The sequence below is a fragment of the Rhineura floridana genome, chromosome 3 (assembly GCF_030035675.1).
Source record: "Rhineura floridana isolate rRhiFlo1 chromosome 3, rRhiFlo1.hap2, whole genome shotgun sequence".
NCBI classification, from domain to species: domain Eukaryota; kingdom Metazoa; phylum Chordata; class Lepidosauria; order Squamata; family Rhineuridae; genus Rhineura; species Rhineura floridana.
In genome coordinates, this window is record NC_084482.1 from 201129525 (window position 1) to 201153264 (window position 23740).

Here is a 23740-nt window from a genome sequence, read left to right on the forward strand (position 1 = left end):
ACTTAGATCCATTCCAATCGGGCTTCAGGACTGGTCATGGAACTGAAACAGCCTTGGTCGCTCTGGTGGATGATTTGAGGAGGGCGTTGGATAGGGGAGAACACTCATTCCTCGTCCTCCTTGATCTCTCAGCGGCTTTTGATACCGTCGACCACGGTATCCTCCTGGGTCGCCTGGAGGGAATGGGAATTGGAGGCACTGTTCTACAGTGGTTCCGTTCCTATCTCTCTGACAGGCACCAGCGGGTGGCATTGGGAGAGGAGGTTTCAGACCCTTGGCCTCTTAATTGTGGTGTGCCACAGGGCTCTATCCTCTCTCCCATGCTATTTAACATCTATATAAAGCCGCTGGGAGCTATCATCAGGAGATTTGGTTTGCAGTGCCACCAATATGCAGATGACACTCAGCTCTATCTCTCATTTAAGTCCTCACCAGAGGTGGCTGTGGATACCATTTCCAAGTGCCTGGAGTCCGTAAGTGAATGGATGGGAGGAAACAGGCTGAAACTGAACCCCGACAAGACCGAGATACTGCTTGTGGGAGATAAGAGAAGATTGGGAGATATCGACCTGGTGCTGAATGGGGTGAGATTGCCCCTAAAGGACCAGGTCCGCAGCCTCGGGGTCGTTCTTGACTCCCAGCTGTCCATGGAGGCTCAGGTGCTAGCAGTGAGCCGGGCAGCTTGGTATCAGTTACACCTGATACAGAGGCTGCGACCCTATCTTCCGGTTCATCTGCTCCCACGAGTAGTGCATGCCCTGGTCTCCTCTTGCTTAGACTACTGTAATGCGCTCTACGTTGGGCTACCCATGAAGACGGTTCGGAAATTACAACTGGTACAAAATGCGGTGGCACGGCTGATTAAGAATGGCCGCCGCAGGGATCACATCACTCCAGTGTTAGAAGACCTACACTGGTTACCAGTTGTCTACCGAGCCCAATTCAAGGTGTTGGTATTAACCTTTAAAGCCCTACACGGTTTCGGTCCAGTTTATCTAAAGGAGCGCCTCCAGCATCACCAAATGTGCCGCCTTACAAGATCAGCCTCACAAGACCTTCTCTCGGTCCCGCCAGCGAAAACAACCAGGCTGGTGTGGACTAGAGAGAGGGCATTCTCGATTGTGGCTCCCACCCTCTGGAACTCTCTCCCATATGATCTTCGCCATGCCCCCTCCTTGGTAAGCTTTCGCCAAGGATTAAAAACGTGGCTATTTCAGCAGGCATACAGGATCCCTAGCAAATTTTAGTATATAACGTACAGATGTGGGTGGGTTGATTAGTTGAAGATTGTATTTATATGTTGTATTTATATTGTATTTACTTGCTGTATCTATTTTAATTATGTGCGCCGCCTAGAGTGGCCATTCATTCGGCCAGATAGGCGACATAAAAATAAAATTTTATTATTATTATTATTACTATTTCAATGCAAACCCATCCCAAAGCAAATATATGAACTGAAGCATGGCTGTCCTTCAAACTTCACACTTTTTTGTATTTTGCGATGAGCTTCACCAAACAAAAGTGTGTAAAGAAATGTGCATATTATGTCATCAAAAATGTGTATACTGGTGAAAGCAATATGCAAAAATGTGTCCTCTTAGGGAAGATGGCTTGCAAAACGTACATATAAGGCAAAATGTTGTGTATCAGGAGAAATGCATGAAAATGCATATTCATTTTTGTATCATTTTTTTTTTTTAAAAGCAAACTGGTGCAGACATGGAGTGAACTGAACTCAAGACTGAAAAAATGACAAACTGAAATTGATGGATTTCTCCATTCCTATAAAGCAGAGGCTGGTCAGCCATTGCAGATGCTCAAGCTCTAGGTTTCCGGCATCACACAGGAAGCTGGACTAGAAAGCCTAGGAAACCTCTTCCAATTCTATGATTCTATCGTTCTAACTGTGTGCCACAACATGCAAGGAAACTGCTACTGCACAATGAGACATTAATTAACTGACTGATCACAGCGTCTGTGAACCTAATGCAACTACCCAGAAGAGGGTGCTTATTGTGTCTCTGCCTGATTTATTGTTCTGGCCTTGCCTCTTTCCAATTAGTAGTAGAGGAAAAAGAGGGTTTTGCTGTAAAACCATAAATATCATACACCAAAAATAATGAAAGTTGTTGTATTTTCTTTTATTTCTTTCTTCATAAAAAAACTTTTTCTTCATAAAACTGCCCAACGCGTTTCGGCTTTGGTTAATAGCCTTCGTCAGGGGACTTCACTTCTCCTAGTGACATCTCTTTCTTACTGTCATTCACTTTGTTCTTCTAGGAGAAGTGAAGTCCCCTGACGAAGGCTATTAACCAAAGCCGAAACGCGTTGGGCAGTTTTATGAAGAATAAGTTTTTTTATGAAGAAAGAAATAAAAGAAAATACAACAACGTTCATTATTTTTGGTGTATGATATTTATGGTTTTACAGCAAAACTCTCTTTTTCCTCTACTACCATTTGTTCTTTGACCACCATCTGCACTTTTTCATCCTCTTTCCAATTAGACCATGCTGGGGCAATAATCCTGACACTTTTCTGTATCAGGTGTGATTGAAGCTTTCCCTCACTCATGATGCAAAGAGAGAATTATACATCCTCAGCGAAAATAGCTTGTTCCATTTCTGCAAGAGTCAGTACTCTCTCTCTCTCTCTCTCTCTCTCTGTGTGTGTGTGTGTGTGTGTGTGTGTATAACAGAGGCAGACACTTGGCAATCATCTAGAATGATCTAAAGCTGAGGTATGATTTTGTTCTTAATAACACTCAAGCTGCTAGACCACAGTGACACCAGCAGGTTCAGTGAGAGGTGTTTCTACCTGAGTCAATCTTCCATTTAGGAAGAGCACCCAGCATAAAAATTCAGGCAGAAATACAGCACATGTGTGTCTGTGCACATGTGTGAATGGGTTTTTGACCGGGAGGACAAACAATTCTTAGCTTTATAAATTTTAAAAGTACATTTTAAAGGGGTTGCACAAAGAAACTAATCAGCCAGAGATTCAGGACCAACAAAAAGAATGTCCTCCTATACACAGTGGTTAGGTATATATTTAATTTATGGAAATTGCTGCAACAAGATGTGATTTCCACCTCCCCCCTGTTTCCCTGGAAACACAATATCCCAAGGGATGGCTGGTTACCGTGGGAATCACATTGATTTCATAACCATCCACAGGTATGCCCGGGCGGTTCCATTCCAGGCGGAAGGATGTTTCATCTCGATTTGACACACGGACACCAATGGTTGGAATCTCTGTTTAGGCAAGGAGAGAGGGAGAGGCAGAGAGAGGGAGAGGCAGAACAGAGTAAGAAACTGAAATATCTAACTAAAATAAATAAATAAAAATATATCTACCCATCATCTTCTCACACACATCCTCCCTGAAGCTTCGCCCCAAGTGGTGTCCACCTGAACCTCAGGAGGCCTCAGCAAGAGAAAAGGCCTGCTGCCTATGATGGCATGGATGTGCATGCACTGATTTCTATGTATAGATGTAAATTTAGAGAAAAAAGTACAGGATTGTAGTCCCCTAAATCCTACTCAGAATAGACCCACTGAAGTTAATGATCCTAGGTTAGTCATGTCTATGAACTTCAGTGGGTCTACTTTGAGTAGGACTAGTATTGAATAACTCCCCAAAGCAATTGAAATAGAAACACAGTAAATCACACCATAGAAGGAAAGATTGTGACCAGGGAATCAGTGTGCCCTGGTCATAGCCTTTTATGTTCATCTCAAAGTAATTTACAACATACCATAAAAAGCTAAAAATATAGCTTTAAAAACAATATAAAAGACCACTATGGATAAGTCCAAAAACAAAGCAAAGTGAACACCTCAGGTGTTCCACCAGTGGGAAAAGCTTGTTTAGTGTGCTGTCCAGACACTAACTATTGATTAGCAACTTCAAGGCCCCTGCCCCGCTCTCTCTTCTTAGGGTTCTATATCTTTAAACCAGCATTGGATTGGACAGCCCAAATAAAGGACCTCTTCAAACAGAGCAGCGGTAGCTAATTTGTGGCCCTCCAGATTATGCTGAACTACAGCTCCCATTATCCCTGACCATTGGCCATGCTGGCTGGGCCTGATGGGAGTTGTAGTTCAGCAACATCTGGAGGGCCACACAGGTTAGCCATCCGAGATAGAGGACTACCCTCTGTAATGCAGGCCACACGGCCATCCTAAGGCTGCTCCTCCGCATGCTTAGTCTGAACAGAATCTGCCCAGTTTCCAAAGAGCAGCCCTTTTATTTACTTAGCCTGACTATGTCTACTTAGAAGTAAATCCTGCTGAATTCAATAGGGCTTACTCCCAGGAAAGCAGGGCTAGAATTGTTGCCATACTTATTTGTAAAAAAAACAACACATTCAACTTTTCAGTCTCAAAGAATCTCAAGGCGCAACAGTTCAAAGCTAAGCAATAAATGCTGAAATGGAAATCTACAATTCAGTACATAAATCACTCCATCTTTCACCACACAGCTGCTATATGGGCTAAGGCTCTTAAATGAAACGAAATAAATAAATAAGTCAAAAAGCTTGGAGGAAGAGGAAGGTTTTCATCTGGCACCGAATGGTGACCAATGTTGGTGCCAGCTGAACCACAGGGGTATTACCACTGAAGAGGTTCTTTCCTGATCCCCAGCCCCAAAAACCCCAAGAGGGGGACTTGCTTATTGCAGTATGAGAAAGACAAAGGTCATATCCATACCATACATTTAAAGCACATGTTTTACCACGTTAACAGTCATGGCTTGCCCCCAAAGAATCCTGGGAACTGTAGTTTGTTTGTCACAGGGCTACCATTGCCAGCACCCTTAACAAACTTCAGTTCCCAGAATTCTTTGGAGCAAACCATGACTGTTAAACTGGTATAAATGTGTTTTAAATGTATGATGTGGATGTGATAAAAAAGTACAGGTACTCTTCTCATCTTTTGTGAGAGAACTTAGCCTGCTCCCCCTTTTCAGTGTTTTATTCCCCCCCCCCCCTTGCTGCCTGGAAAAATCCCTACAAATGCTCATGCCGACAGCCACTACTTCCTTGTAAAAACAAAGGTTTCCTCTCACATTGACAGACTTCAGGGTTTGACCTGAGGTATCAGGGGGTTTGTCTCCTCTTCGCATTCTGTCAGGGAACCAGTAATATACCTTCAGGGTGAGAAGCTAATCCAACGCTCAAGTTGCTAGGCTATAGCGATTTTAGCCTGAGGTGTTTTCTACCTACCTATGGAACAATCATCTCCAGAAAAACCGTCATGGCAAAGACACACTCCGTTCTGGCACTCTCCGTGCCCGTTGCAATCCTCTGGACATGCCAGCTGGCTGCAGTCTGGCCCAGTGTATCCTTTGAAGCAGGCGCACACTGCTCCCTTAAGGCAGCGCCCTCTCTGGCTACAATCATTGGGGCAGGTCTTGGTGCCACAGGCCGGGCCTGTAAAGCCTGTTTCGCACACACAGCGTCCATTACGGCACTCTCCACGCCGGTTGCAGTTACTAGGGCAGGCCCGGGACCCACAGTCAGGCCCAGAGTAGCCTGGGTTGCACACACACCTCCCTGACACACACTGGCCATGGCCCTGGCAGCCCTCGGGGCAGGCCGGATCAGCACAGGAAGGACCAACGTATCCCGGGAAGCAGGTGCAACGCCCGTCCACGCAGCGGCCTTGGTCATTGCAGTCGTCTGGGCAGGTAGGTGGCTCTTCGCAGTGGGTACCCGAGTAGCCAGGGCGGCACTGGCAACGCCTGTTCACGCATTTGCCACGCTGGGGGCCACCACACCCTCCTGGGCAAGCTGGCTCAGCACAGGTGGGGCCGCTCCAGCCTGGCTCACATTCACACACGCAGCGAGAGACGTCGAAGGAGCCATGGTGTGAACATAAGGTGCGGATGTCTGTTTGGCCTAAAGGAGGGAATGGGAGAAATAGGGAGGGAGAGAAGGGGGAGTGATTGCACATAAAGTAGGTCACACATAAACATCTAATTGGTTTGTTTATGTTAATGTATTATATTTATATCCTGCCTTTCCTCCACGGAACTCAAAGTGGCGTACATGGTTCTCTCCTACCCTAATTTTATCCTCACAACAACCCTCCAAGGTAGGTTTATCTATTTTTATGTATTACATTCATATCCTGACTTTATTTGTATTTATTTATTTGTCAAAAGTATTTATATACCTCCCTCTCATACAAGACACCAGAGCAGCGTACAGCCACATTAAAAAAAATTCAAACCAGTACAGAACAATCATTAAAATGACTCACTACACAAGAAAATTTTAAACAACTGCATAGGCCTGTTGACATAAAAAGAGACATCTGAAGACTTGCAGTGAGGATGCCTGATAAATCTCTGCTGGAAGAATGTTCCTCAGCGTGGGAACGGCAACACTAAATGCTGGACTAGGGACTGGTCCAGGACTAGGGATAGGATCCATTGGCTGGTGCCAGATTGAAAGCATTTTTCAACCTAACAGGCCAGTATCAATTCGAGTTTGTTGTCTGTCCACTAGCTACTGCTTTTACTAATCAATTTTTCAAATACATGTACAGAAGCTGATCAGACTGGCAGCTGAAATTAAATACTGGCAACAGGGCAGTGCCCTTTGACACAGCTGAAGGTAGCAGGCTAGCTTATGAGGAACAGCGGGTGGCCTGCTTGGTAGTCACATAGAGCTCTGACCTCCAACACCTTGCTGATCTTCCCCTCAGCGTCTGCTGCTTGAGGCGTCTGCCCCACTCTGCTTAATGGTTGGGCTGGCCCTGTAGAGGAGGCCTTCAAGTACTTAACTTCTGTTAAGTAAGATACTTGGCCACCCTAACCTCAGGAGAAGCTGAAGGTGAGAAGAAGAGAGTGAGAGAAGGAACGTTTCCGTTTCTATTCTACCACTCTTCTTTCCACACAGGCCATTTGTCTGCTAAAGATCCCATCCCTGCCCCAGGAACTTTTCTCTCACATGGGAAAAGATATGCAGATCTGGCACCTCCCCTGCCCCTCAGTAAATAAATGGGCAAACAGCCCAGGATAGAAGAATCAGAAAATGGGACAAGGATAAAACATTGCAGGGTCCCCCGTTGCTACAGTAAAATATAAAAAAGGGAGCTGAGAGACTTTTCCCATTACGTGATGTCTAGTTTGTCCAACAAAGGAACATAAAAGGCTCCCTTGTACTAAGCTAGACCAGGCCATAGGTCCATCTACCTTAGTATCATCTGGCAGTGGCTCTCTAGGACTTCAGATCGAGTTCTCTCCCATCTCTACCTGGAGATGCTGATCCTGGGACCTTCTGATGCAAACATATTAAGCTGCCTTCTACTGAGTGAGACCATTGGTTCATCTAGCTCAGTACTGTCTACACTGACTGGCAGCGGCTTCCCAGTTTGCAGGGAGGAGTCTCTCAGCATTACATGCAGATGCCAGGGATTGAACCGGGGACCTTCTGCATGCAAACATAGGAACATAAGAAGTCGCCTTATACTGAGTCAGACCATTGGCCCATCTACCTCCATATGGTCTACACTGACTGGTAGCAGCTCTTCAGGGTCTCTGACTGGATTCTGTCTCAACCCAACCCAGAGATGCTGGGGATTGAATATGAGACTTTCTGCATGCAAAGCAGGTGCTCTGCCAATGAGCCAAGGCATTTTTGTCAGATAAAAGTACTGTACTTATCTTCGTGCACTTTCTTCTTCCGAGGCCTTACCTGTACTGGCCTGGGAACTGGCAGTCGCAGGGCAGCATCCTCCCCCAGCTTGGCAGGTGTCCCGCAGTGCCCGCACTTCATTCTCTAGTGCCTGCAGCCGTCTCAAGAGGTCCTGTGTGTCCTCGGTGCCAGGCGGGCACCCGCAGGCCTGCGTGGGCAGATTGATGCGGTGGGTGAAGACCACATGCTCTTGATCGGGCCCTTCCAGAGTGTGCTCGTACAGGCCTCCTCCCCGGGAGGACCCGGGAGGACCCAAGGCCTCTTGTGGTGCAGGGGAGGCCCCCTCGGCCTCGGGGCCCTCTCCTGCCAGCTTTATAGTGTAGACATGGGAGAAAACAGTCGCGTTGGAGCGGATGAAGGGATGGGGCAAGTGTGCTTCCCAAGAGGTCCCCAGCCAGAAGAGGAACAGAAGGAAGGAGAGTGTTCTTGGTGGCCTCCTCATGTTCTAGACCTGTGAGTGAAGGGACCACAAAAAAGAATAAGAGTGGATGAAGACCCACCAACTTGAGTCTGAATCCCGTCAAGATGGAGGCACAGTGGGTGAGCAGTTCCCACATCCGGGTAATTGAACAATGTTGCCGGAGTTGTACTCCCTCTGAAGGAGCAAGTTCATTGTCTGGGATGTTGCTGGGCCCATCTATGTTGCCAGGGGCACAAGTGGTCTCAGTGGCTAGGAGTGCCTTTTACCAGCTTCAGCTGGCAAGGCAGCTACGGCTGTTTCTCTACCGGGATAGCCTGAACACTATTGCCCATGCACTGGTAACCTCCAGGCTGGAGTTCTGTAATGTGCTCTATGTGGGGCTGCCCCTGATGTTTGCCTGAAACCTGTAGCTAGTAGAAAATGCAGCCGCACTACTGCTCACTGAGGCAGACTATCACCACCACGTTATGCTGCTGCTGCAAGAATGACACTGGCTGCCATTGAAGACGGCTGATTAAGTTGAAAGTGCTGATTCTGGTTTACAAAGCCGTATACAGCTTGGGGCCAGGATACCTAAAAGATCACCTCACTCTCTTATATATCCAACTGATCACTGCGTTCTGCAGGAGAGCGCCTCCTGCAGATACCTTCCCATCTGGAGATCTGTTCCATACAATGTAGGAATTTATACTTTTGTGCGGGGGCACCGACCCTTTGAAATTCCCTTCCAGTACATCTCAAGACAGGAACGGTCTCTTGTTTATTCAGAACTTCTCAGACTTAAAAATGGAGGTGTCTGTATCCAGAGTATGTATCGGTATTGGATATGAAATTGTTTGTATTTTATTTTTATTGCTTTTTAAATTGCAATTTCATTAAGAAAACAAAAAAAAAAGGAAAGGAAATTATATTCAGTCTTTGGCCGCATCCACACCTTACATTTAAGGCACCATTATACCACTGTACAAGTCATGGCTTCCTGCAAGGAATTCTGGGAACTGTAGTCTGTGAAGGATGCTGAAAGTTGTAAGGAAACCCCCTATTCCCCTCAGGGTAGTTTAACAACCAATCCCTCTTCCCATGGAACTCTGGGAAGTTAGGGGATGGGGCATGGTACTGTAGCTCCCTAACAACTCCCAGCATTTCTCTAACTCTCAACATCTCTCTAGAGATTGGTCCATCGGTCAATACAAGCATTTCTGCTTGACTGATGGAACAATCTCCTTTCTTCCTCCCCACATGCTCTTCTGGAGTGTCTCCCAACCTTCTGGAACAGGGGGTGCAGGGATGGGGGGGGAGTCCTGTTGCACTAGTGGGAATCCTTCTGCTACCTTCCACTAGTACAACAAGTTAGTTGAATATGACCCAGTATTATTACACAAATGGTTGAGACAGGCGAAATTGCTGATTCGCAGCTGCTATACTTCATTAGCTCTCATTTAATAGCCAAGAGAGTGATGGTTCTTTTGACTAAAGCTACAGCGGGAAAATATAATTGTCCTACAATAGGTTATCAACAGTTCAAAATATATGTTTAAGGTTTTTTTTCAATAGGCTACTCTTCTGCCCAAACTTCCAGGGTGGCTTAGAAAGATAAAACAGAATAAAAACAGCAAACAGCAATGTCAATAAAAGCACCAGTTTTAAACATTCAGCATCAGTAGCAGAATCCATTCTGAGTTTTAGTCCGAATTTTCAAGGAGATGTCCCAGGTTGAAAGTTCAGACTAAAACCCAGAGTGGATTCCTCTGCCCCACTGACATGGAGCCACCTGCCGCCGCTGTTCAGCATAACATATCCCCCAGTAGCTGCAGTGTGTGAAATGGCAGGGTGTGTACAATGAATAATGCATGCCTACTTAGTAGGGGAAGGGCCATAGCTCGGTGAAAGAGCATCTGCTTTTCAGGCGGAAGGTACCAGATTCAATCCCTGACATCTCCAGGTAAGGCTGGAGAAAACCCGAAGCACTGCTGCCTGTCAGTGTGGACAGTACTGCGGCAGATGGACCAATGGTTTGACTCAGTATAAGGCAGCTTCCTCTGTTCCTAGCAGTTGATCTCACTGCGTCCAATGAGGCTTATTCCCTAGTTGTGTGTGCTTACGGCTGCAGCCTTGCGCCACAATCCTAGGCAAGTCTACTCACCATCAGAAGTATCCAATTAAGTTCTACTCAGAGTAGGCCCATTGAAATGAATGGCCCTAAGGTAGCCATGTCTATTAAATTCAATGGGTCTACTCTGAGCAAGACTAGAATTGGATACCACCCACTGAGTTCAATGAAATGTACGGATGGGGGAGAAATATTCTGGGCCAGCCCTGGATGCAACCAGGAATGGAGAAAAAGTGTGATTTGCTTTGCATTTTAATGAGAAACCACAGAATTTGCACTTCTTGAACAAATACATGGAACAAAACACAGCTGCCCTTCCAAATTCACATCTCCAAATTTTGTGATTCAGTTCTCCAGCCAAACAATGGCTCAGAGTAGACCCATTGAAATTAATGAGCCTAAGTTAGTCATACCTGTAAACTTCACTGGCTCAACTCTGGGTAGGGCTAATGCTGCACACCACCCAAGGAGTTCAGAAATACGTATGTTAGGGGAAAGTGTGCACAAAAAACTATGTATTCATTTGGGTGGAATCCATTTGATTCGGTTCTTATTCCACCCACCTTCCAGGCGCTTCTAGTTGGGGTTCATTCAATTTCTGCTTTCCCCATTACCGAATCACTTTTTTCCCTCCTGAGAAATAACACTGGTCCTACTGTTCTTTCACTGAAATGCCCAGGTGGGCGCAGGAGCAACCCAAGCGCCTCTCACTAAAGTGTTCCTTTTTTCTCTCAACCCCCAATTTCCCCTTCTCTTCCCCCCTCTCTGCCTGCCCCCTTCCTCTCTGCAGATTCCTCCATTGTTTTGTGCCTTTTATGTTTTCTCTCTCCTCTCCAAGTGTGTGTGTGTGTGTGTGTGTGTGTGAGAGAGAGAGAGAGTGAGGCTTATCTCTCCCTTTTCTGACCCTTCCTTCCTCCTCCTGCTGTTTTGAGGCTCTGCAGAGAAAGAGAAAACCTTTCACACAGAGACACAAGAAAGGGGAGAAAACCGATCACTTGAGGTTGCACATCTCCTAGTGGTCCTGTTTATCTTTGGATGCCTCTCTCATCAGCTCCTTGGCTAGGGTAGCCCTCTCCTATTCCTGTTTATCTATCAGTAAGCAACTCCCTGTGATTTTGCTATGATTTCTTTCTGGGTTAAGTGTGTATAGGATGACAGCAGTGCAGTGAAAGGTCTGTGCATTTACTCAGAAATCAGTCCTACCAGGTTCAGTGGTATCTGTATAAGATTAGGATCATATCCTTAATTTGATGTTACACTTTAGACTCAAGTCCGACCCCTTTTCAGTCTTTGTGCCTCGCACTCTGCAACTAATTTCCTCACTTGCCTGACATTTCTGTGGCTGCTGCTGCTGTTCCCTATAATACAATTTATAATGGCTTTTAATGCATCTCCCAGCTTTATTGATCTCTGGCCCAGGATCCAAAGCAGAGCAGCACAGAAGCCCATGGGACTTCATGTGTAAGTTTGCAAAGGGGGGGCTAATAGCAGAGGCAGAGGCATCAGTCGGGCAAAGGGAGAGCCTGCCTGCCTAGGTGATATTCAAAGTAGTGGTTTACAATCCGGAGTTGGGAAAATCTGCAGAGGTTGCAGGCAACAAAGTCGCTCCATTAAGCTTGCCCATGTGTGGAATGGAACAAACTTCAGTGTCAAGTTTGAAATTTGAGAAATTCTCAGCCATCCCTAATATTCATGAAAATAACATACAAAGTGCATTATGTTCAGGAGAATAGCTTGCAAAAGTGGGTACTACATATTAGTTAAAACTTCATACAAAAATGTGTTTCTTCAAAGAAATTGGCACTAAAATGCTGACAAATTTCCATGACAGTTTAAAAACACAATAGCAAATTGCTGAGGAAATGCGGAGAGCTGAATTTAAGACAGGAAAATTGAGGAACTAAGAAACCCAGATTGGCAGATTCATCCATCCCTAGATACAACCCCATTTAAAAAAAAAAATCCCCAGAAGATAAAAATAGAGGGTGTTTCTTTTAAGGAAAGAAGTTTACCAGAGACAAGTAAACAGCAGATAGAGGCTGTTCCTACTAAATAGGGGCAAGTGTGTAGTTGAGGCCCAGCCAAATTCACATCTGTTAACAGGTATTAAAATTTTTCTCCCTCCCTTATACATACACAATCATACACACAATCACATACACACAGAGGCTGTGCCTTAATGCAACTGTGGCTGGAGTAGCCTAACAAGGGCTGGTTTTCAAGCTTGCTCTTGCAGAGCCTCAACTGCTGGATAGCCACCAAGGGAATTATTGAGCACAACGTGGATATCGCTTGTCATATTGATGTGAACAGCAGAAATGCAAACAAAGGCCTGACAGAGATCCCAGAGTACTCGCCAAAACTGGCAGTTGAGAAGCAGGAACAGCAGCGGAAAAAACAAGCCATGGGGTGCTCTGAAATGCAAGCAGAGACATGGCTGAGAGTTGGAGATGGTGGAGGAAGCCAGCAGGGAGGGAGGGACGGAGAATGGATTAGATAAGAACAAGCCAGAGCAAATGGAGGGAACAGAGTCTTATCCTCTAAACTTCCTTATGACAACAGCCGCAGCCGCACCTTATGCAGCAACGGACTCAGCTGCTTCCTTATGCAGAGCCACTTCACATGCTTTTATTCACTGACTGATTTAAAATATTTCTAAACTGCACTTCCCATCTAAAATCACAAGGTGATGTACCGACTAAAACCACAGTGTTACGATAAAACCACCAAAAATGTCAGTAAGGGTTAGTCGGCAAAGGATGTTAGATTTGAAAAGCCTATCTAAATAATAACAGTTTTTAGAAGACATCTAAAAAGCAAATTGAGACGACTCCAGCAAGGAGTTCCACAGGGCAGAGCCAGCCACACTAAAGGCTCAGCCCCTGGTAAAGTCCAGTGGAACCTCAGGAGACCACCAACAATGCCCCATCAGAAGACCTCAGTGATCAAGGAGAAGCATAAGGAATCAGATGGTCTTTAAGGTCCTTTGAGCCCAAGTTATTTAGGGCTTTGTGAATTAACATTGAAGCTGGCCTGTTAGCAGATTGGTAACCAGTGCAGCTTTCTCAGCAGTGGGGTAATGTATTACCAGCAACCTGCTCCTGAGAGTAGTCTGGACATTGCATTCTGCACTAGCTGCAGCTTACAGACCAGATGCAAGGACAGCCACACATAAAGCACATTACAGTAACTGAAGCAGGCTCTCCCGATCCTGGATCCGTCATTGTCACTGGCGGTTCAAGTGGCCTCGCTCATCTGGAGTGCCTGTTCCCAGCTCTGGCTGGTTCACCAGCTACAGCCTCTTTGGGGCAGAAATGACTTGGCCACTTTGCTCCATGCTCTGGTAACTTCCAGACTAGATTATTGCAATATGCTCTATGTGGGGCTGCCCTTGAAGATGACTCAGAAACGTCGACTGGTCCAAAATGCTAGTCCCGATTACTGGCTGGGGTTCCATATGGAATTCACATAACCCGTTTTAAAATATCTGTACTGGTTGCCAGTTCATTTCTGGGTCCATTCAAGGTGCTCATATTAGTATTTAGAGCCCTAAATGACTTAGGTGCCAAATATCTGAAAGACTGCCTCCTTCTCTACAGACGTCAGGCACTCAAGTCCTACTTGCGGGCTTCCAATGTGCATCTGGCTGGCCACTGTGAGAACAGGATGCTGGACTAGATGGACCACTGGCCTGATCCAGCAGGCTCTTATGTTCTTATATTCGTGTGACCTTCTTGAGTACTAAGATCAGCAGAGGGAGTCCTTTTGGTAGTTCCACCAGCCCCGGATGTTCGGGGATATGTGTGTGGAAGCCCAGGAGAGGGCATTCTCTGTGGCAGCCTCCAAGCTGTGGAAAATATCTGGCAGCTTCATTGTATAGTTTTTGTCATACATTGAAGATGCACCTTCTTACCCTGGACCTAAGACACCTGAGATACGTGCTTTTAGGAGCCACCCAGTTCTTCTCTGTAATTTGCTTTTAAATGATTTTCAACAGAGGCATTGCTGGGGGGGAAGGCATCACAGCACTCTGCAGTATTGACCCCTCCGGTGAACAGCTGATCAGCAGACGGGGCAATCCTGTGTGGGTAATACCCTGCAAATTGCTTTCCTAAGGAAAGTGCCTTGCAACCCCCCCCCCCCCGGGATTGCTCCCTGACCTCAACAGCCGAAGAGCCCGGGGAGCAAACCTGGATGATTCAGGTTTGCAGTGGGCTTTCCTGTAGGAAGTCACCTTGCAAACCACCACCTTCAGGATTGCTCCATGGGCTGTTGGCCAATGAGCCAAGGAAGCGAACTTGGGCAATGCAGGTTTGCAAGGTGCTTCCCTGCAGGAAAGTGCCTCACAAACCAGCACCCACAGTGAGCCTGTGGGTTGGTGGTGGAGCTCAGGCAGAAAGAACTGTGGCTGCATCTTTGCCCCGCCTGATGCCCTGCCTCCTGACAGCTGCAGGTCACTCTGGGTCATCAGTCCAACCAGGAGCCATACATGGCTGTCAAAACCCTATTCGGCCAAGGTCCAAATGGGCCCGATTTGGCTCAGGCCTCGGCCAAATCTGGGTGCACATCCCTACCATCTAGCTCAGTACTGTCTACACTGACTGGGAGCAGCTCCCCAAGGTTCCAGGCAGGGCTGCGAGAGACCCCTGCCTGAAACCCTGGAGAGCTGCTGTCAGTCATTGTAGACAATACTGCGCTAGAAGGACCAATGGTCTGACTCAGCATAAGACAGCTTCCTCTGTTCTTACATTGCTTTCGAATTGCCACCTGGTTTTCCCCAGTTGGGCTAGTCTGGCTTTAACAACCACATGACAGCATGGAATTGAGCAGCTGAAGCTTCCTCCACAGCTACAGCTCTGTGCCAGGGGAGGGGGGAAGAAAGCTTAACCAATAGAATTTCTGCCTGCTACACAGCTGTTCAAGAAACTGGAGTCCTGCCAAGGGAGGGGGGAAATGGTGTCGACCCTATCCTGAATTAACCTTGCTCTACAGAGAGGGAATTAACATTTCCCCTCACAATTCGGGTCAACGCACTGCTGGAATCCATGTGAGTTAACAAACATCTGAGCTCCAGAGAAAGCCTGCACCAAATTTATTATTATTCCAGCTGTTGGCCTGAAGTGCTGCTATTTTCCAATAATTTTTTTTCTGGACTTCCCTTCGTTCCCTCCAGGGGCTGCTCCCTTACTTACTGCGAGTAAATTAAACGCCTGTTCTCCTCATGTTATATGAATAGCCTCTTACAGAAGGACCGAGCAAGGGAACCAGGCATTGCGCGTCTTCCCTCCATTTCCTCCTCTCCCCCACACCCGGCCATCATCCCAAAGCCCAGCAATTAGTCCCCAATCCTTTCTGAGAGGATTTGACAGCCTGGCCTGCCAGCCACTCCCCTCAGCCTTCAGTTTAACAAGCGCTTCTTTACCAGAGTTATTTCAACCGATGCTGTAAGCAAATCCACACATTCTTCCCACCCCCATGTACTGGGTGGGGGCAGGAGCATTCCTGCCACAAGCCAATTCTGTCACCTCACCCCACGCCCAGCCTGAAGGGGAATTAAATAAGACTCTGAACTGGGACAGAACGGGAGAAGGCCTCAGTGCCAAGGGACTCTTCTGAGGATACAGTTAGTCTGTCTAGGGTTGCCAGGTCAGAAGCATCCCAAAACCTGAGATTTTAGGGGCGGGCCCAAGTGATGTCACGGGGCGGGCCTGAGTGATGTCATGGGGTGGGCCCGAGTGATGTCATTAAGCATGATACATTAAGCATCAGTCACAGTTGCTTGGGCGTACAATTAAAAGAAAATCTGTCTGGAAATTAAGCTAGACATCTTAGCTAAAACATGGAGCCTGGGTAGGGAACATTTAATCTAGTCTACTTGCTTTCGGCAAGAAGGGTTGAAGTGCCTTCAGGCCAGGCCAGTCACCAGAAGGCCACTGTAGGAAGAAAGGAGCCTAGTGTTGTGGAGATGTTAGATGGGAGCATTCGGGAGTAAAGATGAATGCCCCTGAAGGCTGCAATTCTAAACACACGTACTAAGGGACTAAGCCCAATAGAACTCAACAGGACTTACTTCTGAGTAGATAGAGTTTGGATTGTGCTGTTGGTAAAGCTTGACTAGAGATCCTCTGCAAAGACATCCATATCCAAGCAGGGTTGGCAACCCCCTGCCTGGAATGCACTACCCTTATCTTTTAATGTGGCTGCTTCAAACTTTACAGATTTGACCCTTCACTTCAGAAAGAGGTCTGAGAAATGAGTAAGAGTAAGAAGATTCTCTACCCTTTCTGTCTGCATAGATGCCCTCATCCTTCCCCTGTGCCCAGCAGAAGCTCTGGGCCAGGTGGGATGCAGTGGCATCTCATAGAGGACACCCTCCCCTTTCATGGGGTGTATGATTTGTCCTGGCCCAGAGCAGATTTTGGGGTGGGCACCCCCAATTACTTATTTTTCCTGTATGTCTTTTTCTGCTTTGATTTTGTATAGATGCCCTCATCCTTCCCCTGTGCCCAGCAGAAGCTCTGGGCCAGGCAGGACACAGTGGCATCTCATAGAGAACACCCTCCCCTTTCATGGGGTGTATGATTTGTCCTGGTCCAGAGCAGATTTTGGGGTGGGCACCCCCAATTACTTATTTTTCCTGTATGTCTTTTTCTGCTTTGATTTTGTATAGATGCCCTCTTCTGTACCCTGCGCCCAGCAGAAGCTCTGGGCCAGGCAGGACACAGTGGCATCTCGTAGAGAACACCCTCCCCTTTCATGGGGTGTATGATTTGTCCTGCCCCAGAGCAGAGTTTGGGGTGGGCACCCCCAGTTACTTATTTTTTTCTACGTGTTTTTGTCCATTTTGATTCTGCATAGATGCCCTCTTCCGTGCCCTGCGCCCAGCAGAAGCTCTGGGCCAGGTGGGACGCAGTGGCATCTAATAGAGGACACCCTCCCCTTTCCTGGCGTATATGATTTGTCCTGTCCCAGAGCAGAATTTGGGGTGGGCACCCCCAGTTACTTATTTTTTATGATTTTATGACATTATGTATTTATGATAATATTAGAAGCCTGATGATTTTGATTGCATAAATGTATTGTTATTCTTGACGGGGAGAGTCCCCCGATCACAGTGATATATCATACAGGGTATCCCAACATATATTTTGGGGTTCAGAGACATGTTAATTTGGTTTGAAGTTGCTGTAGTTGTCAACTCTTCTTTTTTAGTGTTTTGAACTTTCAAGCAAATAAGGAACTGGGAACTAGGAACCAACTTCAGCGTCGTTATCAGTTAAATAGATTAAACAGTTGTGGGGGGGCCTGACATTTTGGTGTATATCTCGGGAACCAGACCACCTAGAAACTTAATTTTTTTTTAAATTGAAGCTGAGAGTCCGGAGATTAAGGGGTGTTAGCCGGAGAGCCGGGGGCCCCCAAAAACCGGAGACTCCAGCCAAAAAATGGAGACCTGGTAACTCTAAGTCTATCAGTAGTGTATGGGGGATGCACTCTTAGTATGATCTGAAAGGCCTTGCACCCTGCATGTAGGATTGTCACCACTGAATTTATGTTTATTTGTTTATTATCACCAGATAGTACAGTTGGAAGAGGTCTATGAGGCCACTGAGTCCAGCCCTCTGCTCAGTGCAGGAATCCAAGTGAAAGCACATCTGACAGGTGGCTGTCCAGCTGCCTCTTGAAGGCCTATAGTGTTGGAGAGCCCACCACCTCCGCAGGTCATTGGTTCCATTGTCGTACTGCTCTAGCAATTAGGATTTTTTTCCTGATGTTCAGCCAAAATCTGGCTTCCTGTAACTTGAACCCATTATTTCCTGTCCTCTGGGGTGAACGAGAAGAGATGTTATTACATTTAGATGCCACCTTTCGTCCAAGGAGCTCCAAGTGGCATACAAACATGTGTGTCCCTCCCCTCTTGATTTCATTCTCACAAGAACTCTGTGAGATAGGTTAGGCTGAAGGATGGTGACTGGTGCAAGGTCACCCAGTGAACTTCACGGCTGAGCAGGAATCTGAAGATATTTTTATGGTCTATAGCTGCCAGGGAGGTTGGAGTATTCTGTCAGAAACAGGAGAGGAAATTTCCTGTAGGTCACATGTTCGTAGGTCAAGAGTGGAAATCACACAAGCAAATACGAGCTATCTTTTTTTAATCCACAAATTAACGCTATTTTCTGCATTGCTTTTTGGCATTGTCCTTCCACTGAAATGCATTAAAATTGATTAAGTTAACCTCACAATGAATTCCGTTAACTTTGGCCGTAGCCAACAGTGAGATCAACAATGTAGGTTTTAGCAGAAGCTGAACTGTAGCAGAACAGAAACAGCGTTGATTGCGACAAACACAGGATAGGTTGGAGATCCCTGCCTCCTTACATCCCTGTTAGCAGCAGCCCTGTAAACCAAATTTTCAGAGGCGAGGCTTTTCTTGGAATGGAAATAAGTGATGGGGAGTTGACACCTGCTACATTTCATGGCACAGGAGCAGGACAGTGTGTGTGTGTGTGTACACACTCCAGCTTATATTATTATGGGGAAAAGCATCTCCATCTGTACACCTGCTTTCCCCAAACTTCACATAATGATATAAACCTCTGTCATCTTTTTTAAAACCAAGGGGGGAAATCCACAAGGTTTACTTGTTTTTAATAAAAGCTGATGTGCCCCCCCCCAATTATATTGGCAAATTAAGTGGTTCATCTACTCCAGGGGGAGAGGACCTGTTTCAGCCCAAGGGCCACATTCCCTAGGCAACCTTCCACGGGCAATGTACCAGTGGAGGGCAAGGAGCCGGGGGCAGAGGAATGCAAGTACATTCTACCTTTGTGCAGCAGGCTCATTTCAACACACATGGACATGCCCCTCTCTTATCCTCCATCCAATCAACCAAAAGGCATTATCCAAGTTCAGTGACCCATTCCAGTCTGGCAAAAACACTCAGGGAGAGTGTGAAGCTGGACTCGTTGGGGATGTGGCTCGGGAGGGGGCATGGCATGAAGAGGACCCCAGGGCCGGACAGAGAAGCTTGGGGGGCTGCATGTGGCTGAGGTTCCCCACCATTGTATCTATTTCTAAGTCACCTATTCTTGTGTCTTGTCTGAAGGTCCTTCCCTGTCTCAGTTCTTTTTCGGTGGAGATACCAGGGATTGGATTTGGGACCTTCTGCCTTCACAGAATGGTAGTGAGAGAGCAGAGCATGTTCAGGCATCCACTCGGAGCCCACAACCCAGCAGGGAGGACACTGACAAGAGCCCCCGTGACCTTCTCCTTCTTTCCACCATTCAGCCGCTTGCCCATCCGCCTCTCTTTCTGTCACAGAGGGGACGAGCGAGCAAACGATGGTGGAGTGTTGGGGGAGGAATTGTCACTACCTGCTTGCTCAGTGGCTCTGTCTGGCAAACAAAAGCAAGAATGAGGCAGAGGAGCAGCAACAGCTGGCAACAGTGAGGGGGAGGGGGTGGATCAAAAATGGGGAAACTCAGCCTGACGGAGACAAAGGCACCCAAGCTCTCTGTGTCTGGCCCTCAGGACTCTTATTTTATTTATTTATTTATGATACTTATTAGTCGCTTTTTCCCCAAAATGTAACTAAAGCAACTTACAAAAAAGAAAAATATATATCTCAAAAACATATACAGAATAAAGATAAGAGTACAAAAGCATACCAACCAAAACTCAATACCATAAATAGAACAATACGATAAAAATCGCAACACACAATACAACTCAAATATACATTTTCTGCTACCCCCCTTCTGTCCCCAAAACTCAGAAATTACTAGTTCAACCATCGTAGCCAAGAACACCACCACCACCCCCGGCTAAGGCTAAAGGGAGCCCCACTTCAGGTATGTTTGGGGGCAGAAGCCAACCTTGGAAACAATCAAACAGGGCGCTGCCGCGTTGGAGATGGAGCCAGGGCGTCTCCGCGTGCCAAGCAGGGGGTCTTATTTTATTTGTAAAAGAGAAGAGATATCCTTTTTATACATATAAAAGCCCTCTAGTTGACTCAATTAGCACAATTTTTAAAAAGAAAGGGGGGAAATAGATATTCCACAGCCAGAGTTTGCTTTAGAGACATTATTTTGTCTCTTGGAGACCAGAGGCAAACACACGCAAGTAAAGGAAGATAATGTCTCATTCCAGAAGCCAAGTTTGGATTCTCCCCAGGCCACGTCCCTTGCTGGCCCTGCTGTGCACCAGATCCCTGAGCTCTGATCATGCCTATTGGATCCCTGGACAGAGATGTTTGAACTTGTGTAGAAACTAGCCTAGTGTACAAAAGGAAATTTTACATGTGTTTCTCCACCCACTTTTGCCTCTGGCCCTGCCCACTACTGGCATGTGGCCCCCTAGAGGTTGCCCAGAAGGGAATGTGGCTCTTGAGCTGAAAATGGTTCCCCATCCCTGGGGCAGACACACTGAGACAGGGGGGCATTGAGTTTGCCCAAATGCCCCCCCTCAGTTCTAGAGTCAGTGTTGAAATAGGACTGGGAAAGAGCCCTGGGTTCAAATCCCCATTCTAGCCACGTAGTTCCCTGAGTGATGTTAGGCCAGTCATTATCTCTCACTATCTTTCCACAAGGCTTTTAAGTAGAGACCTTATCCCAGTCTGCGTCTGTGTTAGAATTGCTTTTAATATGTTTTAACGCTTTTTTTTAAAGATGTTTTTATACATGTTTTCTCTTAATAAGTTTTAAAGCATGTTTTGTTGTCATATATTTTAAAGTATGTTTTTATGATGTTTTAGAGTGTTTTCAGTGCTTTTGTTTGCACCCCCTGCGCTTTTACTGGGAGGAAGGGTGGGATATAAATCTAATAATAAACAAATAAATAATCAACTTCACAGTGTTGTTGTGAAGATAAAGAGGAGAAGGAGAGCCCTGAGGCGCTTGGAGAAAAAGCAGGATATAGATAAATAAATGGCCACAGAGCAATGGCCCCTTTGTTAAATGCACATAAAGACAATACAATATGGATATTATTCCCATCTGGCTGCGTATTAACAATCAGCTAGATTAGCACAGCTGTTACGGGTGAAGACACACTGTAACATTTTAAGTGGTTTTAAGCACACAGTACGGGACCCAGAAGACAAATGCCTTGAAATGCAAAAAATGTGTATCCAAGCCACTCTGACCGCACTTCAAACATTATGTATGTCTTCATCCTCAGGGAGCAAATGTGTAAACCGTAAACCTCTGGTTCAAATCTTATCTCTGTCAAGCACGCCCTGTGTGGCCTGAAGGAAACCGCAATTACATCGTTTAGTTTTTCTGAGGTAAAAAAAAAAGAATGCCCCAGTGCTTTAGACTTACCTCATAAGGGATTCGATCCAACTCCTTGATCCCTGATTTCTATAACATTACAACATGCACATCTGGGATTTGGGGGGGGGCTTCTCAATCTGCTTGTGTAACTTCCAAGAGGAGTTGGACCCTGGTTGGGGGCACATCTGGAGCCCATGTGGTGTGAATCTCTTTGGGTGCATCTCTGGGTTTAATTAAAAGGGCCCTCAATGTGTTAATTGTCTTTAACCTGCTGTGGCACACACAGGGCCCATAAAAATGGCCACTCCAAGCCACCTATTCCTGTGGTAATGCTTTGATACCTCCTGCTTTAAAACAACAACAACCAGGATTATGAGGTTCCAATTCAGAGTTTACAGTTTTCCCAACCTGGTTCAGGAAATTCTGCCATTGTTACTAGCTGTTACTCCTCTGCCTTCATCATTGCCTTTGTTTGCCACGCAGAGCCAAAGAGCAAGCCAGGCATTGACATTTCTATAAACAGGCAGAGTATACATATTTGTAGGCAGGTTTGATTAAAGTACACGTCTTTTGGAAGCAATTTATCCTAATATAATGCATTTTTATATGTTACTTTCACCAATATATTATTTCACTGGTATAGTGAGGGAGGGCCAGTTAGGGATGGGGGGGAAATTCAGTTGTCTGCATTTAAAGCTGAATTTATCAAATTCCCACTTTTCAGAACAATATGGGAACTGAAACACAACCATCCTTCAAAATTCGCACTTATCTGAATTTTCTGATGCAGTTCTCCAACCAAGTAGTGTTTACAAAAATGCACATGTTAGGGGAAAGTGTACACAAAATGAATATGTTGGTGAAAATAACATACAAAAATGTATTATATTAGGATACATTGCTTGCAAAAATGTGTACATTAGTCAAACCTGCATACCAAATTGTGTTTATTAGGACAAATTTGCACTAAAAGGCTGGAGAATTTTCAAGAGGATTAAAAAAAAAATTAGCAAGTTGCTGCAGAAATATGGAGAACCAAATTTATGATTAGAACAATGAGAAACTGAGAGAACCAAAATGGCCAGATCCTTCCGTCTCTAGGCCCAGCACAGCTTGATCTGTCTGGGCCACTCCCTAGCAACACTCCTCTTCCTGCCAGAGACCTCTGCGCTTCCTCAGAAGCTTCTCAGTGGCTCCTCAGATAGAAGTGTGGCAACAGCTTGGGGAAGGGCCATAGATCAGTGGGTAGAGCATCTGCTTTGCATGCAGAGTGACCCAGGTTCAGTCCCCAGCAGCGCCAGGTAGGGCTGGGACAGACAGACCCCCTGCCTGAAACCCTGGAGAGCTGCTGCCAATATGTGTAGACAATACTGAGTTAGATGCACCAATGGTCTGACATAGCTTTAAATTAGTATAATGGCTCAGTGTAAGGTAGCTCAGTTCTTGAGCATGTGCTCTGCATGCAGAAAGTCCCAGATTCAACCTTTAGCATTTCCAGGTAGTGCTAGGAAAACCCTGGCCTGAAATGCTGGACCACTGCTGCCAGTCAGTGTAGGCAATACTGAACTAGATGGACATATGCTTCGACTCATTACAAGGCAGCCTCCTGTATTTTACATAGAATGGCTGCAGTTTAGCAACAGAGCATCTGCTTTGCCTGAAGAAGGTTCCAGGTTCAATTCCTGGCATTTCCAAGTAAGGCCAAGAATGTCCCCTGCCTGAAGCCCTGGGGAGCTGCTGCTAGTCAGTGTAGACAATACTGACCTAGATGGGCCAATGATCAGGCTCAGTACAAGGCAGCTTCTTATGTTTCTTTATTACTTTTCATCCGTACACCATTTAGTATTCTAAGTCTTGGGAAGGTAGGGGGAGATCCAAATAGCTAGCCTTGAAAACATGACAGGGAGTGAAAGTACATGCAAACTACATCCAGACAAACTGTAAAATAAAATAAAATAAAAAACTTCAGGTTGCCTGAATGCCCCTTTGGGCAGCAGTGGCTGTTCAGGTGGCTCCAACCTCTGGTTCATCATCTTGAGAGGGCCCCACCTGTGCACCCCATCTTTGCTCGAGGGGTGCATGAAATCCATCCCCTCTGCAGTTCACCATCCTCACTCTGTCCTCCAAAAAAGCCTCCTCTCGTATTTGCGCAAACACAGCTCGATCTTTGAGCAAAAAGGAGAAAATCCCAGACCCAGATTAAACAACCACAGTCTTAATCCTCCTGTAA

At 46.1% G+C, this 23740-nt stretch overlaps 1 protein-coding gene across 20 annotated transcripts in view; it reads right to left on the reverse strand.

Annotated features, from left to right (window-relative positions):
• The window catches only part of TNXB (tenascin XB), a 158405-nt gene that overhangs the window by 107875 nt on the left and 26790 nt on the right, over positions 1–23740 (reverse strand). For 19 of the 20 annotated variants that reach the window (XM_061619534.1, XM_061619532.1, XM_061619533.1 and 16 more), the window contains exons 2-4: positions 7707–8157; positions 5229–5903; positions 3143–3255 (exon numbers count right to left, since the gene is read on the reverse strand). In XM_061619534.1, the coding sequence (XP_061475518.1) occupies positions 3143–3255; positions 5229–5903; positions 7707–8148 (1230 nt within the window). In that variant the 5' untranslated portion in view covers positions 8149–8157. Of the gene's footprint in view, positions 1–3142; positions 3256–5228; positions 5904–7706; positions 8158–15429; positions 15482–23740 lie in introns of those variants that run through there. The other variant, XM_061619529.1, reaches the window with a different exon arrangement.